We start from the raw sequence: 13,911 nt of genomic DNA on the forward strand, positions 1-13,911 counted from the left end.
CGACAAAATATGATGTTGATGCGAGTAGCCATCCGACATACGCATACGGTGCGATACTGGCAGTCATTCTTTCGTCCTATTCGGGTATATAAGGAGAGGCTTCTAGTACCACACATATAGCAACCTTACAACTTGTCTCAATGCTTCAAGATTTAGTATTCTGTAGACGAGGTATCAACCTGTTTGAAAACTGTGTCTAGACATGGTCTAAACATTACGCGTCCGCGGTCAAGTACATGTCGGTTGACAGTTTCCCATAACCTATCTAGTCTGCCTCCACGGCAGTGGCTCCCAGAGGGCCAGCAGAGCGTCATTCGATGTTTATACTCCCTCTATGCAGTTACGATTTGTTACATATGAGGGCAAGCTCCCAAACTCCCATAGCTCGCTGCGCTCGAATCTGGCTCATAGGTTGATATTATCTTATAAGGAAGGTTACTCGTAAGATCTTCCAAGGTTAACCCACCCATCCGTGCCATCCACCATCTTCTAGACCCGCGACGGTCAGGCTCGAAACAAGGCATCAATTTTCTTGCTGCTTGCTTCTCTCTTCTCTCTTCTCACTTCTGTCTTCTGTCTTCTGTCTTCTCTACCCCACTTGGACCTTTCATGCTAGCTACCACGAACACGCTTAATTTTTTGTAGCTTTATTCCCTTCTAGTACGCCTCCCTTCCTCCACCTTTCCATCTCGTCACCTCGATCATCCCACCAACGCAGCAAAACCCTCCAAAAATTAAAAAAAATACACCACTCTCTTTCTTTCTTGTGTTCGTTGTACCATTCGACTTCTTCCTACCTACCTACTTACTGCTCCCCAACAATTTTGTTTCGCCAAATCATTGGAGCTTGTATTATCTATCTATTCTGGTCTAACCTCTTCTTCGAGATTCAACGAAGAGACTTGATCTTTGGAATCATAATTTCAACGCGTCGAATACTTTCTTGATCTTCGTACCTTATTAATGGAAACCAAGGCTTTGCGATTTCTTTAATCATGTCTTTCTTTGGCTTTGATCCCAGTCAAGCTCCTCACGAGAGGGGCCATAATACTGCTGCTCCTGGCTTTGGCCAACATGCGGATCCATTTGCAAGTCTTTCTGGCACAGGAAACGATAACGAGGCGTAAGTTTTGTTTGTCCATCCTTCCATTTGACTTCGATCAAAGACGGAAAGCTGATATTTTTACCCTGCAGCTTCGATTTCGAGGATACATATGATGGTTTAGGAGATCAGCTTCAAGAAACCGGTGATGACTTCAATGACGATACCTTTGGTGGTGGTGCAGGCGACTCTATTGCAAGCAAGCCAGTTGGAAATAACTTTGACTTTTTTGGGCAAACAGCAAAGGTCTCCGATGCTATCAATGAGGAACAAATGCGATACACCCGACAACAACCAGTAGTATCTAGGACAACTCCAGCCGCATCTTCATACTCTCAACCACAAACGTCAAGACCCGCCAGAACTGGCTATGAGAGATATCAAGAGTCGGAATATGTTCCTGATATGCAGGTGGATGCAAATCTGTGGGGTGTTGCTCCGAAACAAGCTCCAAAAGCCGCCACTCCTCCAGCTGCTGGTACATCTGCACCGAGCCGAAAAATGATGAGTTTGGAAGAAGTTGAAGCAGCCATGAGAGCTCAAGCTAAGAAGCCATCGCAACCTCAAGTATCTGTTCAGCACCAACCAATGCCACCATCTCAACCACAATATCAACAGCCCCCGCCTCAACAATATCAAAATTTCCATCAACAAGCGCCACAACAGCAACAGCAGCAATTCCCGATCCAAGTCAGTGCCCCGCCTCAATCGGAACAACGCCAGCTTCCTGTCGAGCAACAAATTCACATTTTGCAACGTCCCCAAGTTCCAGTCAGCCAGGCAAATGTCCCATCTATCCCAATCCAACCGGCACATATGCAAAACATGAACCGATTTCCCAACCAACCCCACGGTGCGCAACGTGGCCACCACCATCCACATGCTTCTGGAAATCGACATGTTATCACTCACCCACAACAATTGGTAAACTTATCCGAAGAAGAGAGGGCCGCATTCTTGTTGGAAGATGCCAAGAGAGCAAAGCGAAACCACAAGATATTTTTGTTGTCGAAGGACAATGGCTTGATGACGCCCCAAGACAAGAACTTTATCACCCGTATTCAATTACAACAATTGGTCACCGCTACTGGAAATCCAAACGAACATGGCATAGATTCTTCTCTTTCTGAGGACTTCTATTATCAAGTTCACAGTCAGATCCGAGGTGGACCACGCCAAAACCCTCATCAACCTCTGAGTAACTTCGCACAGACATATCTTTTCCAAACCGGCAATCGTCACAATAACATGCGAAGACAAGCTCGTGGTGGCGACAATCATGTACAACGTATGGAACAGCAAGTGCAACGAGCTGTGGAGGCGGCAAAGAACAAGCCAAAGAACAAGCAATTGGTCATTGAAGGAAGTTTGGGAAAGATCTCATTCAGCAACGCAAAGACACCTAAGCCACTGTTGAATATCAAACGAACGGATAGCAATGAACCAAGACCCGGAAATTCACCCAACCCTCGCAAGGCTAACCTCGTCAGTGGTAGCAATAGAAAATCTATATTGACTGATATCGAGAATGTGTACAGCACATTAATGGAGCTAGAGGACCATGAACGCTCAAAACCTAGACCATTGAGTCATGATGAAATCAACCCACAAATTGCCGGTTTGAACCAAGATTGGAATGAACGACAAGAATTCCTCAACAAGCAATTATGGCGTAATCTGAGGATTCATGAACCAATTGGCGCAACAACTGTTCATCCTTTCATTGCCTTCCTTTCATTCAATAAGGGCAAAAAGGCAATTCCTCGAGTTTTCAGACATATCTTTGATGAACAGCGCGCTACTATCTTGACCATGATTATTCTTCACCTTGATAAACTTGATGTCGTTCGATTGGCTGTGCCTAGCCCTGACGGAATCCCACTCAGTGCTGAGACTCGTGAAAACATTGATCTCTTCCAAGTCACAGTCATGTCGAGTCTTCTTGGATTCCTCCACGATGCCGATTTCCAAATCACTACTGGTGTTTTGGGACTTATCCTTAATCTTAATATTGATTTGATTGCACGTACTAGAATTGGTCTTAGTCTATTGACTATGATTCTTAGTCGGGCTGAGATCACCAAGCAAGCTGGGGATGTTGATGAGCGTGGGTGGAATGACTGGTGAGTAATATCCTCCCATACCCTGCATTAGTATGATTCTAACATATTGCTTAGGCTATCCACTCACAATGCATTCTTCGATGCCCTTGAGCCTACCCTCCCAGAGATCTTCCCTGGTACCGTCAACACTGGCGAAGATGTATACGTGTGGCAATTCCTTGCAGCCATTGGTATTGGTGCCAATCCTGAACAGCAACAACGTTTAGTTATGGCTGTCAAGGATCGTGTTATGGAAACTGTCGGGCTTGCAAAGACATTACCTCCAGCTATGTCTATCCAACGACTCGCAAATGTTAACCTCTTCATGCGTTCTATCGGATTGGATGTTGAGTTACTTGCATGAATGATGGATTGAGGTTTATTTCTTTTAACATTTACGCATATTGAATTTCTTTCTTCTCTACTATGATATTTGATGGTGAAGCCACATGAAAGGAGCTTGTTGGTATTGATTCTAGTGGTATATTACATTTTGCTTCCTCGTTTTTGTTGCGTGGCGATCACGAAAGTACAGCATTGAGCAGTCTCTCTCTAGAGAACTGATATTTATGAATGGGAGCGTCTCACTGGATGGCGGATGATAAAAAATGAGTACTATTATTATGATTTGGGAAGAAAGCGGCTATGGTTGGTGGCCAGCATTATTCTGTTTAGGGGCAGGATGGGATACTTCAATATCTTGACTTTTTTTTAACAAGATGAACGACTACAAGAGGATAGAGAATACCATGATAGTAAATGCAAACAAAATTTCACGAGCTGATCATTCATCATGGGATTGGTTTGTGAATAATCTTGTACTAACTTTTGAAACATTTGCCATTTTCCACAGGGCCAGATCGTCAGTCCAAGGGCAAAGGCTTGGTTTCTTAGGTGCTATTTTGCTTCACTCCACCACTCCAATTGAAAGATAGTTATTGGCTATTACTGCATTATCATTTTTTATTTATTTTTGTTTTACAAACGTTGTAGTTTCAACTGATATATATATGTACAAGCTTCCATCACTGCGTCATACTTCATTCGATCTCTTCGAGGTCATATATATACACACAAACATGTATAGCGATCTAGAGAGAAAAAAAAAACTTTCCGTCCATCTAGGTATCAATCAACGGATCTCCAAACCTCCGAACCGAGATTTCAGATACCCCAATTCCAATCTGATATGATATTCAGACCTTCCTATCCAGTTTCCTCCGGCCCCTTACTTTCAGAATCTTCCTTGGCATTCCCTCTCTTGTCCATGGTCTTTTCCTGACTTCGCAATGTTTGCCAGCGCATGAAGTAGCAGCAGAAAGGGAAGAATAGAGTGTTGATTGCGACCCAGGTGAATAGGATGCCGAAGTTGAGGCCGATGCGCGAGTGCAGGTCAAAGAGGAGTTGGCGACTGGCTTCGACGACTGGGGTGGGAGGGGTAGGTTAGTTAGGCGGTTTGTGGATGGGTGGGTGGAAGGGTGGGGTGATAGGGAGGAAGGAGGTTGTTTGAAGGCTTTCAATACTATAATGAAAGCTCTCGTTGAAACGAGTTTGAGAATCAAACAAAGTTCAATCTCCAGAACTCTCTTATTGTCAAATTATACAACCGAACACTGTAATTGTCCCTCGCAACGACCAAAACAAAAAACAGAAGCAAAAAAATAAAACTCACTATTATGCAATGGCCAAGCATACCCCCAATAAAAGAATTTCGGCGCCAAATCAATCGAATAGAAGCTCGTCGAAACATTCGTGATGACCCAAAAGACCAACCACAGCGCAGTCCACGGCTGCCCAATAATCATCGTCACATTCTCGCACGCAATACCTAACGCGCCCATACCTACCCAGTTGAGCATCCAGAACACTACAAATGTGCCTTTTCCATAGGCTGTGGCGCTTTCGACTGAAGTTATGGATTTGTGGCCTGTGGAGAAGGGAATCTGGAAGGCGAGAGAGAGGAGCGAGTAGAAGAGCGAGAGGAAGAAGTAGGCGGTGATGGTGGCTAGCCAGCGCCAGATGACCATTTGGTAGAAGTGGAGCGGGCGATGACCTTGAGGGGTTATGTATTTTGTGTGAACGGGGAGGTAGAAGGAGAAGGAGAAGAAAGAGATGATGATCAGGTAGATGAGACCGATGCTCACAGCTGGCGTAGCCACAGGCGGAGTAAAGGGTCGAAGATTGAATGTCGAGAATCCGATAGCGGGTGATATCGTCTGGGGATTATTCCGGATATTGGTCAATATGGCTGGGTTTGTAGCGGCTTGATCTCCCACCTGTGCAGCCCATTGCTGGCCAAACATGGCGGTTACAGAGGATTGGAATTGGAGTAGCTGTGGGGTGATATAGTTGGCGTAGGTTGTTTCATCTCGTGCTTGGACGTAGATTATTTGTGCAATTCCCATGGGATCATATGTCGTGTTGCCATTTTGAACGGCGTTTTGGAGGAGGGCTGTGGCATTTGCGTTGATTATTACTGCCTGAGTTTTGTTAGTATAGAATTATCTCGAGTACTTTGAGAAGTCTGGAGTGCTCGGAACGAGTCTTATGCGTTTAGGCGTCTGTCTGAACTGCAGCCTGATGGAATTATTTCAAACTTTTGAAAATTTGCTAATGCTTGCAGCATTTTGAGAAACTTATTTTCAAAGACAAATTGAAACCCTAAAAGAACTTCTTCCAGGAGTTAATTGTTCGGCATCATTGTGTTGTCCAAGATAATCTGAATGTTCAACGCCACTCCAATGACCTAGATGGCTCCAACATTCACGCTTCTCACATTGTTGACAACTTGACCTACAATCCGTACATTCTACACACCCCATCAAAACACAAAAGAAAGAAACCACACAACTCACAGCCCAAGCTCCAAACTCCCAAACCCTCCTTCTGACCTCCATTGGATCATATCCAAAATCACTAGCCGGTAAACTTCCCCACCCGAGCGCACCTTCAGGAGCAATCAGTGCCTCAGCAGCCTTTACAATCTCGGGTCCAACTATTGGAGTTGTGTCTGTGTAAGGTGCAACTTGTGCATCAAAATCTACTACCCAGACTACTAGCGACGACAGGTTCTGCTCAACGTGAAAGAGAACGCCCCAGTAAATAGAAAGAATGGATAGGATTGCTATGGAGAGGATCAAGGCTGAGCGATGTTAGTAAGAGGGAGAAGAGAGAGTCAGGGGGAAAAAAGTCAGAAAATATATTGTCAAAAAGCTCTGCGATAGAACGGGAATTACAACAGAGCACCCTTAATTCTCATATGATTGAACTACAATCTAGCAATCGAACACCCGCCCCCCACTCCTACACATACAACAAACTCAAAGACCCAAAGTTAGAAGGAACATACTCGTAATAATCCATTTCTTAACAACATATTTCCTCGTCTCGTTTAAATCGCGATGCCAGAATCCCACCGGACGAGTATCTTGCTCCTCTTCATCACCCGCCATTTTGGGCGTCGGTATTCAGGAATCTCGGGTCTCTGATCCAAAACAAATATCGGATACGGGATATCGATGTTGAAAAACTGTGGGTGTTCTGAATAGCAATACAGCTCGAAAGTTCAACGAAGTTTACTATTGCAGCTAGAAATTAAGAATACAAAAATCTCACTCTCACAATGTCCTCTTGGAAATGCCTAGAATCATATCGTCAAAACCTTCAGATCTTGAATCGTGTGCATCGCAGGAAAATTCATGGATGGATGAATGAACGAACAAAGATGCACTTGTCACAATTTAGATGGCAATCCAACATGATCGATCATGCTTGGCAGGTACTATTAGGAAAACCTCTAATGCGATTCTTATCAAAGCCAATAAATAATCCATAAAATTACTACTATTGGTGTAAATTTTTGACATCGAGGAAATCGAAATCTCGTCAGAAAGATATGCATATCCATGATGTCACTATGTAACTGACGTGAGGTGATGTGATGTGATGGACGTGCGAGTGATCCTTGACCTTTGTTTGCTCTACGAAGTATGTCATTGAACGATAGCGGTTAAGCGATTCGGCATTCAATAATTGCCATCAATGGAATCAACGGCTCTGTCATTGAAATCGATATTGACGTTGACATCGAAATCATTGGATTTGGGTACATATGTGAGAAATCTGCATGCTTTCAACGTCAACGTCGTATTGGGCACTACTCCAGAGGACGTCGAGACCTTTTCTCCTGGAAAGAAGGCCGAAGAACGAAGAGACTAGAGATTGTTTGGTTATCAGACTTGAATTTTGGAGTTTAGAAGAAGTGGATGGTGGAGTGTGGAGTGTACAGCATTGGCGTTCGCCTATTCCCAGTCGCGAGGGGGCATTAAGCTTTTCTATCGCAGACGAACACTTTGCAGGGCTATTCGTCATCTCAAGGTTTGAAAACGTGGATGGGAGAGAAGATGGGACGAGATCTTACCGCCGTTGGAAGTCGTTATGCCATACTTTTGCGAGCATCCGACATGAACTGGAGGTCCCTTGATGGTTCATGCAATACAAGAAGGCTATTATTTTATTTCTGGCCATCGTCCATTAACAAACGTCAATCCGATGTGAGACATTGAAATCATCAATATCTCCACTAAATTCTATTTTCCCGCTTGTTAGTGACGATGATGCAGGGCAGAGAAGGGATGATTCACCAAAATGAGGTACTCAATACGTACTAAAGATATCGATGTGCCATCAAAACTTCAGATAGATTACCAGTACAGCCCTACCTGTATTACAGCAAAAGATAGACGCGAGCGAGTTTCATTGCCAGTTGCATCCGGACTCTGCGACACCATCAAGTTAGATAAAATGCACAGCATTGTGTGAGGGCTTGCAAAAAGATTGAGGAAGGTCACGTGTGATTACCCCAGACAGGGCTTGGAGACATCGCTTGGAATCAGATCTTACATCTGCGACAAGGCTCGTCCCATATCAACGCCAACATATCAATTCATCCAATTACAAACATCTCTTCAAGCTTGACATCTTGATGCGATGAGACGGTTAGAGGAATATCATGCTTTCGGTGTTCCAGCTCTTGATGGTGGTCGACTTGACGCGAATGTCCTGTCATCATTCATCTTATCTTCTTCAGATATGTCAGATTTGGACCCTAGATGGCTGTCAAAATGGTCGCTGAATGACTCCTCATCATTATCTGAGACTGTTATTGCAAAATTTTAAGTGTCAAGGGTACTGACCATGCAAGGGCCAAATTCATCCTATGTACCATGACCAGTCGGGTCAGCCACCGAGACATCTTCTAGACTTCAGACTTACATTGAATATACTATAGCGTATTGGTCTAGTATCCAAAGCTTTTTCATACCGCTTGCTTCAAACCGTTGGATTCATCAGACGAGAATTAAGTCCTTGACCATGTTCTTCTCCCTGTAAGATCTACGACTTATTTCAGAAATCCAAAAATGTGGAAACTCAGGGTAACAAGGAGGAAGCATACGGCCTGGCCCTCGTTGTCTAGATTTTATCGAGTGACTAAAGCGTGAATGATTCAAGATATAAGGTCTAGCAAGTTGCCAAGTATATTATATTTTCTCCTCATCACATTCGCAGCCTTTCTTTCAGCTCTATCTACATTCTCTTCCTTTCAGTTCTGAGAACTTTAACTCTTATACATTCTTTAAATCTTAATCTTTGCAATAAATTTATATTCAACTTAGGCCGGTCCTTCTTTATACACTTGTTTTTGCCAATTGCCATCTATTTACGAACTTTGAATTTTTATTACTATCAACTTCAATCACTCCAATATCATCATCATGAAGTACGAAACCGCAACCCTTTTGATCGCCGCTCTCGGCTTGGTATCTGCTGCTCCCGTCGCAGAACCAAAGAACACATTCAATCTTCCAACGATACCAAAGCGAATGCTAAGAGGACGTGAGGTTCCTCAAGAACATTCCCACAATCGATTCCTCGATGGTGTTCGTGTCAATCTAAACATCAACAATCCAAACAAGATCCAAGATCCAGTCTTTGGTCTTTTGGGTAATGCTGCTGCCTTGAAAGGAGCTGGAACAATCGCAAATCCAGATTGTCTTCATCAAGCTACTGCCGATCAAGCTTTCACTAATGCCAAGGCTGCTAATAATGTAACCGGTATGGCTGATGCATTGATGTATGCAGCAATTGAAAGAAATACAGCATCAGTTGGTCTTGCATCTGTCATTTGCAACGAAACTGCCGTCAATCCCGAGATTCAAGCTGTCCAACAACATCAAGATCCAGCTTCACCAAACGCCGCCGCTACCAATAAGGCCATTGTTCTTTCCCTCGCTAAACAACTTGCTGCTATCGGGGCAGATCCTCAAGAAGCTCTTCTTTCGGGTACATTTGCACCAGGAACTATCGGTGATACAACTGGTGCTGGGAATACTTGTGACGACGAAGCTGATTCACCTGGTTGTATCTTCACGAAAAACCTCATCGTTAATGATGCCACCGCCGAGGAAATCACCGCAGCTGTCGCAGGAATTTCGGCAAATTCCACTTCTACCGCCGTCACCACTTCTATCTCATCGAGTAACTCAACTTCGAACACTACAGGTAGCGAGTGTGCCGCCGCAGTAACAAGTACAATTACCGCCGTTGCCGCTATCGCGACGGATTCATCATCAATGTTATCTCTCGCTTCCGTTGCTTCTGTAGCAGCAACCTCAATTGCATCAGTCGCCTCTTCTGCATCCGCAGCAGCAGCAGCTTCATCTACCGGAACTACTGCCACAGGAACAAATGTCCAAACTTTCACTGGAACACTAGGTGGAGCACCTCCCCCAGTTACTTCCTCAGCAGGTGATCGTCCTTTCTCGGTTAACGGAGATTCGTTTGTGGGTGAAGGGGCAGCACTTCAAAGAAGCTGCAGTGTACAACATAATGCCTGTTCGAGGGCAGCAAATAGTGGGAGTTTGGCGGGTGGAGTAGAACAATGCGAAACGCAAGAGACGGCTTGTAATGCTGCATCTGGGGCGGCGAAAAAGTTGAGACGACAGGCTATGATGTTTTAGATGGAACATGTGGCTAGTTTGGTTTATTAATGTTGGTGGGCGGGGTGGTGGAAAAACGAAGATGAATGAATATGCACGAGATGATATGGGAAAGGGAAAGGGAAAGGGCGAAAGGAAGGGCTGGCAAGTTGTGTGGCGTTCAATCTGTAATGATATAGGTATAAGAATATACAATTGATACCAAACAACCCACTTTGAGATCCTGGTTGACAGATTAGTTGAAATTTCATAAGTTTGATGTGATTTAGAGAAATCACATTGGAAAAAAAATTGAACTTTTGGGAATTTGAATGTCTAGATTTGACCGAATGATTTCAATTTACCATTTCTTTGGGTTGTTTCCAAAGATGATAACTCGAAGAAGGGCACAGAGCTCTCCCACATTCACCGCCCAAAACATTCATGGCTCAACATATGTCCTTCTCGTGTTACTCATCTTCTAGCAAACTCAATGATATAAAATCCGAGATTGAGGAATATCTTGTCGATTGCTCTCTGGATAGGGTGGAGTTGTAGACTAAAGTCACCTCTGGCAAACCACCCAACATACGCAATTATTTGTAAGTAGAAATTTCAATTATTTGTAAATAGAAATTTATGATATCATTATACGTATAATAGTTAAAAATGAGTGAAATATACACAGAATAGCAAGATCTTCAAATCATATGCAAAGGCGCACCACCTACAGGTCCCGCCGTGTATCAAAAAATGCATGGTATCGCCGCATCGCAACCAGTTCCTTCTCCTTTTTAAGCCCAGTCTTTAGCGTACTAGGTTTCATTTCGCTCGTCCGGAATTCCTGTTCAGACACTGTCTCTAATTAAACACTTCCACTGCTTCCTTCACTCCCCTCCTTTTTCCTCCCTAAACTCTCAACTGCACCAAGATGCAATTCCTTGGCAATTCCACTTCTTGCGTTATTTCCCGAGTTTGGAACCACCTCAGGGTTATGGGCATGCCCATAACCTGTTCCTGCTCCCTCAATTGTAACTTGTCTTTGAATTGGACCGCCTTGTTCGTAAACCGCGGTGTTCGCATCGATAGTATCGAAATGGATGGGGACAGTTTCATGTGCGAGGAAAAGATACCAGTATACACCACCGCAGAAAACTCCGCCGCCGACGATGTTGCCGAGGAGAGATGGGATCATTGATTTCCAGATATAGTAGTTTACTGTAAGAGGAGCAGGTGCTCCAAGGAAGATGGCGAGGGGGATGAAGTACACTGGAAGTGGTGACGCGTTAGTGGCTTGGACTAGTAGGGCTGGCGCCAATGACTTGGCAGGGCAATCATGCTTGGCGTCTCTTCCACTCGCACGACATTTCATGTCACGGAAAGAAAAAGAAAAGAAAAAGATAAGGAATTGATAAGGAATGGGAATACGAACTATTGGCAATAACGTGATCGGTTCCCAAACCGACGAAGCACATTACAGGAAACCAGATGGCGACGATTTTAGAGAGGACTTCGCGGGAGGAGATGGCGAGAAATACGGCCATACAGACGAGCCAATTGCCTGTGTAATATTGTAAGTATAGGTTCGCAAGGCACCGCTCAAATCCGCGTGGAAACGAAGTGTTACACCCGAAGAAAAACGTACACATAATTGCCTTGAGGAAAATCTGATGCCATTCTGGCGTGACTGCTTTTCCCTTTGCAAATGCAATAGCTTCCTCTTTGTATGCTCCAGATTCGAATGTGCCGCCATCTAGTCGTCTATCAGCATCTCACAGTCCACAGTTTCGAACATAATTGAGCACGGATACTTACAACCAGTAAGGACAGCCATTAAAAACAAAGCTCCTGCCAAATTTCCGAAGAAACTGACAAACCAAGTCTTCAACAAATCCAAAAGGCTACAACGTCTATGCAATAAAGCGACCACACTGTACATGCAATAACTTGTGAACAGATCGGCTCCCGTAAGGACAACCATGATCAATCCAACAGGGAAGACCATCGCAGAGATGGTACGGATGAGACCTGGAGCATTTGTTTGAAACCACGGGGAAGAACTGGTGGAGAGAGAGAGAGCGCATCCAAAAGAAATGAGACATCCTCCCATAAAAGAGTTGATGAACATTTTATCAATTCTCATACGGGCTTTTTTGGCACCGATGCGCGAGACGAGCTCAGTCGTCTGTTGGTGCAAAACATGTTAGTTGAGAGTGTATGAAGCTTCGAAACGTGTAAACTTGCCTGTGCTGGAGTAAAGGCATCCATGGCTTGAAAATTTGACGAAACTAGCTTGACAAGATGTGATGTGCTGAAACAAAAGAAAAAGAAATGGTTGTTTTAAGAGAGAATAAAGCAATGAGAAAGAAGATAGCCAAGATATTTTGAATAACGATTACCCGTTAGAAATGATTTCGAGATCTCGCCTCGCGGTAACCATTATTGTCAGATAAGACAAGGGCCCATATCAAATTTCTCATCAGCGTACAGGGCACAAAGTCCTGAAGAGGCACAGTACATCGTGATGCTAATGATTATGAAGCTTTGTCCCACTATTACCCCAGTAGAGAGAAACCTCATTTGTTGAAAGTCCTGCCGATGGTAAACTACCCTAGTCATACCTGCGGAGAACCATGCAGATATATTTCCTCAATTGACATTGGCTGTAATTGATATTTTCATTGCGCGCAAAGTCCTATAAGTAAGAAATAGACGGGTGTCATTTTGAAGCGATCTCATCCGGGGAAAACTCGCTAACGATGAAGGAGGTGAGAGCTTGGATAAGAAATAGTGTGGAAGAAGATGATTGTGGCAGTATAGTGCTAACTATACTGGCGTGAACGATTCAGCGAAAATGACGAAAAAAAAAGAAAAAAATCGTGCAGGAACCGCGAACTGCTGTTTCTGTAAAAACCATGCGTCAAGCACCCCCCTGGGTATTGGACTTTGGTCCATCAACTTGTGGGGCGGAAGACATGATCTCTCTCCGGTATCTCCGCTTACCCGCCCCCGTCACTTTGCTTGTCAAAGTTCCACTCGTGTTGCCGGATTGAACGACGTACATGAAACCAATTTCGACTCCTATCTATTCGAAATTTGAAAGAGTCCACTGGAATCCCAAGAAAAGGCGCATGCGGCTCACAGTTCATGTATCCAACTAACTGCAATGCTTGAAGATCCCCTGAGATTTTCATTTGTTGGTATCTGACAATGGGGATCACTTGTCGATTCCGCATGTCGATTTTGCCCTTGTGCCGGTCCTTGCTGTCTATCGTATAGTGGTGGAAGTCGGTCGTCTATCCATATGAAGTAATTGCTTGCCTGTCATGCAGAAAATTGTTGCTGGAAATCCCAACGAGCCGGATATAACTGCCGTGTCGCTCTCATAATCCAATACAGTCCTGAACATGAATCCACACCGACGATTCGTCTTGCAAGTTGCCACCTGAGACTCAAATGGATTTGGATAATTGGATCGTTGGCCGGTGCTCGGTAGGATAAATCAATTTGGAGCAGGCTGCGTGTCGGATATCCATTCCTCAAAGCATATAAGTCCCGAAATTCGTAGGCATCGGTGAGAGAATAATGCGTGTGGGTGTCGAGTGAAGTGTTTTGTAATCATTTGATTTCATTGAAGTAGGTATATAGCCTTGTCCAGACTGACGAATCGCAATCTACGAGCACAGCACACAGCGCCCACCAGGATGACGGCCAGATTAAGTCAGGACAT

At 44.2% G+C, this 13,911-nt stretch overlaps 4 protein-coding genes across 5 annotated transcripts; 2 read left to right on the top strand and 2 right to left on the bottom strand.

Moving 5' to 3' along the window:
• Positions 1–600: 600 nt before the first annotated feature.
• Positions 601–3,991, top strand: Bcpat1. Of its 2 annotated transcripts, XM_024696172.1 has the most exons (3): positions 601–1,123; positions 1,195–3,225; positions 3,280–3,991. In XM_024696172.1, the coding sequence occupies exons 1-3, from the start codon at positions 996–998 to the stop codon at positions 3,566–3,568; spliced, it is 2,448 nt and encodes an 815-aa protein (XP_024551979.1). In that variant the 5' UTR covers positions 601–995; the 3' UTR covers positions 3,569–3,991. The 2 variants fall into 2 exon arrangements, with proteins under 2 accessions (XP_024551979.1, XP_024551978.1); XM_024696173.1 differs by lacking the exon at positions 3,280–3,991 and having other exon boundaries at positions 601–1,132; positions 1,195–1,374.
• A 138-nt stretch (positions 3,992–4,129) lies between these two features.
• On the bottom strand, positions 4,130–6,958 carry BCIN_12g00340 (hypothetical protein). The gene is made up of 4 exons (XM_024696174.1): positions 6,554–6,958; positions 6,060–6,346; positions 4,877–5,684; positions 4,130–4,628 (listed from the first exon to the last, which is right to left on the bottom strand). Exons 1-4 carry the CDS (start codon positions 6,654–6,656, stop codon positions 4,411–4,413), a joined length of 1,416 nt encoding a protein of 471 aa, XP_024551980.1. The 5' UTR covers positions 6,657–6,958; the 3' UTR covers positions 4,130–4,410.
• A 1,701-nt stretch (positions 6,959–8,659) lies between these two features.
• Positions 8,660–10,406, top strand: BCIN_12g00350 (hypothetical protein). The gene has a single exon (XM_001557928.2). The coding sequence runs from the start codon at positions 8,979–8,981 to the stop codon at positions 10,221–10,223; it is 1,245 nt and encodes a 414-aa protein (XP_001557978.1). The 5' UTR covers positions 8,660–8,978; the 3' UTR covers positions 10,224–10,406.
• A 390-nt stretch (positions 10,407–10,796) lies between these two features.
• Positions 10,797–12,628, bottom strand: BCIN_12g00360 (hypothetical protein). The gene is made up of 5 exons (XM_024696175.1): positions 12,426–12,628; positions 11,997–12,366; positions 11,827–11,934; positions 11,614–11,742; positions 10,797–11,450 (listed from the first exon to the last, which is right to left on the bottom strand). Exons 1-5 carry the CDS (start codon positions 12,447–12,449, stop codon positions 11,047–11,049), a joined length of 1,035 nt encoding a protein of 344 aa, XP_024551981.1. The 5' UTR covers positions 12,450–12,628; the 3' UTR covers positions 10,797–11,046.
• Between the last annotated feature and the right edge of the window lie 1,283 nt (positions 12,629–13,911).

The sequence above is a fragment of the Botrytis cinerea genome, chromosome 12, assembly GCF_000143535.2.
Source record: "Botrytis cinerea B05.10 chromosome 12, complete sequence".
NCBI classification, from domain to species: domain Eukaryota; kingdom Fungi; phylum Ascomycota; class Leotiomycetes; order Helotiales; family Sclerotiniaceae; genus Botrytis; species Botrytis cinerea.

What these genes read in the sequence shown, in the direction of transcription:
- Bcpat1 (XM_024696172.1), top strand. Translation starts at nt 996, where the DNA reads ATGTCTTTCTTTGGCTTTGATCCCAGTCAAGCTCCTCACGAGAGGGGC. An exon ending in ACAGGAAACGATAACGAGGC is followed by an intron (nt 1,124 to 1,194) that starts GTAAGTTTTGTT and finishes TTTACCCTGCAG; the next exon opens with CTTCGATTTCGAGGATACAT. An exon ending in GAGCGTGGGTGGAATGACTG is followed by an intron (nt 3,226 to 3,279) that starts GTGAGTAATATC and finishes CATATTGCTTAG; the next exon opens with GCTATCCACTCACAATGCAT.
- BCIN_12g00340 (XM_024696174.1), bottom strand. Translation starts at nt 6,656, where the DNA reads ATGGCGGGTGATGAAGAGGAGCAAGATACTCGTCCGGTGGGATTCTGG. An exon ending in TAAGAAATGGATTATTACGA is followed by an intron (nt 6,347 to 6,553) that starts GTATGTTCCTTC and finishes AACATCGCTCAG; the next exon opens with CCTTGATCCTCTCCATAGCA. An exon ending in GGGAGTTTGGAGCTTGGGCT is followed by an intron (nt 5,685 to 6,059) that starts GTGAGTTGTGTG and finishes AACAAAACTCAG; the next exon opens with GCAGTAATAATCAACGCAAA.
- BCIN_12g00350 (XM_001557928.2), top strand. Translation starts at nt 8,979, where the DNA reads ATGAAGTACGAAACCGCAACCCTTTTGATCGCCGCTCTCGGCTTGGTA.
- BCIN_12g00360 (XM_024696175.1), bottom strand. Translation starts at nt 12,449, where the DNA reads ATGGATGCCTTTACTCCAGCACAG. An exon ending in AATGGCTGTCCTTACTGGTT is followed by an intron (nt 11,935 to 11,996) that starts GTAAGTATCCGT and finishes ATAGACGACTAG; the next exon opens with ATGGCGGCACATTCGAATCT. An exon ending in TTTCCTCAAGGCAATTATGT is followed by an intron (nt 11,743 to 11,826) that starts GTACGTTTTTCT and finishes AATATTACACAG; the next exon opens with GCAATTGGCTCGTCTGTATG.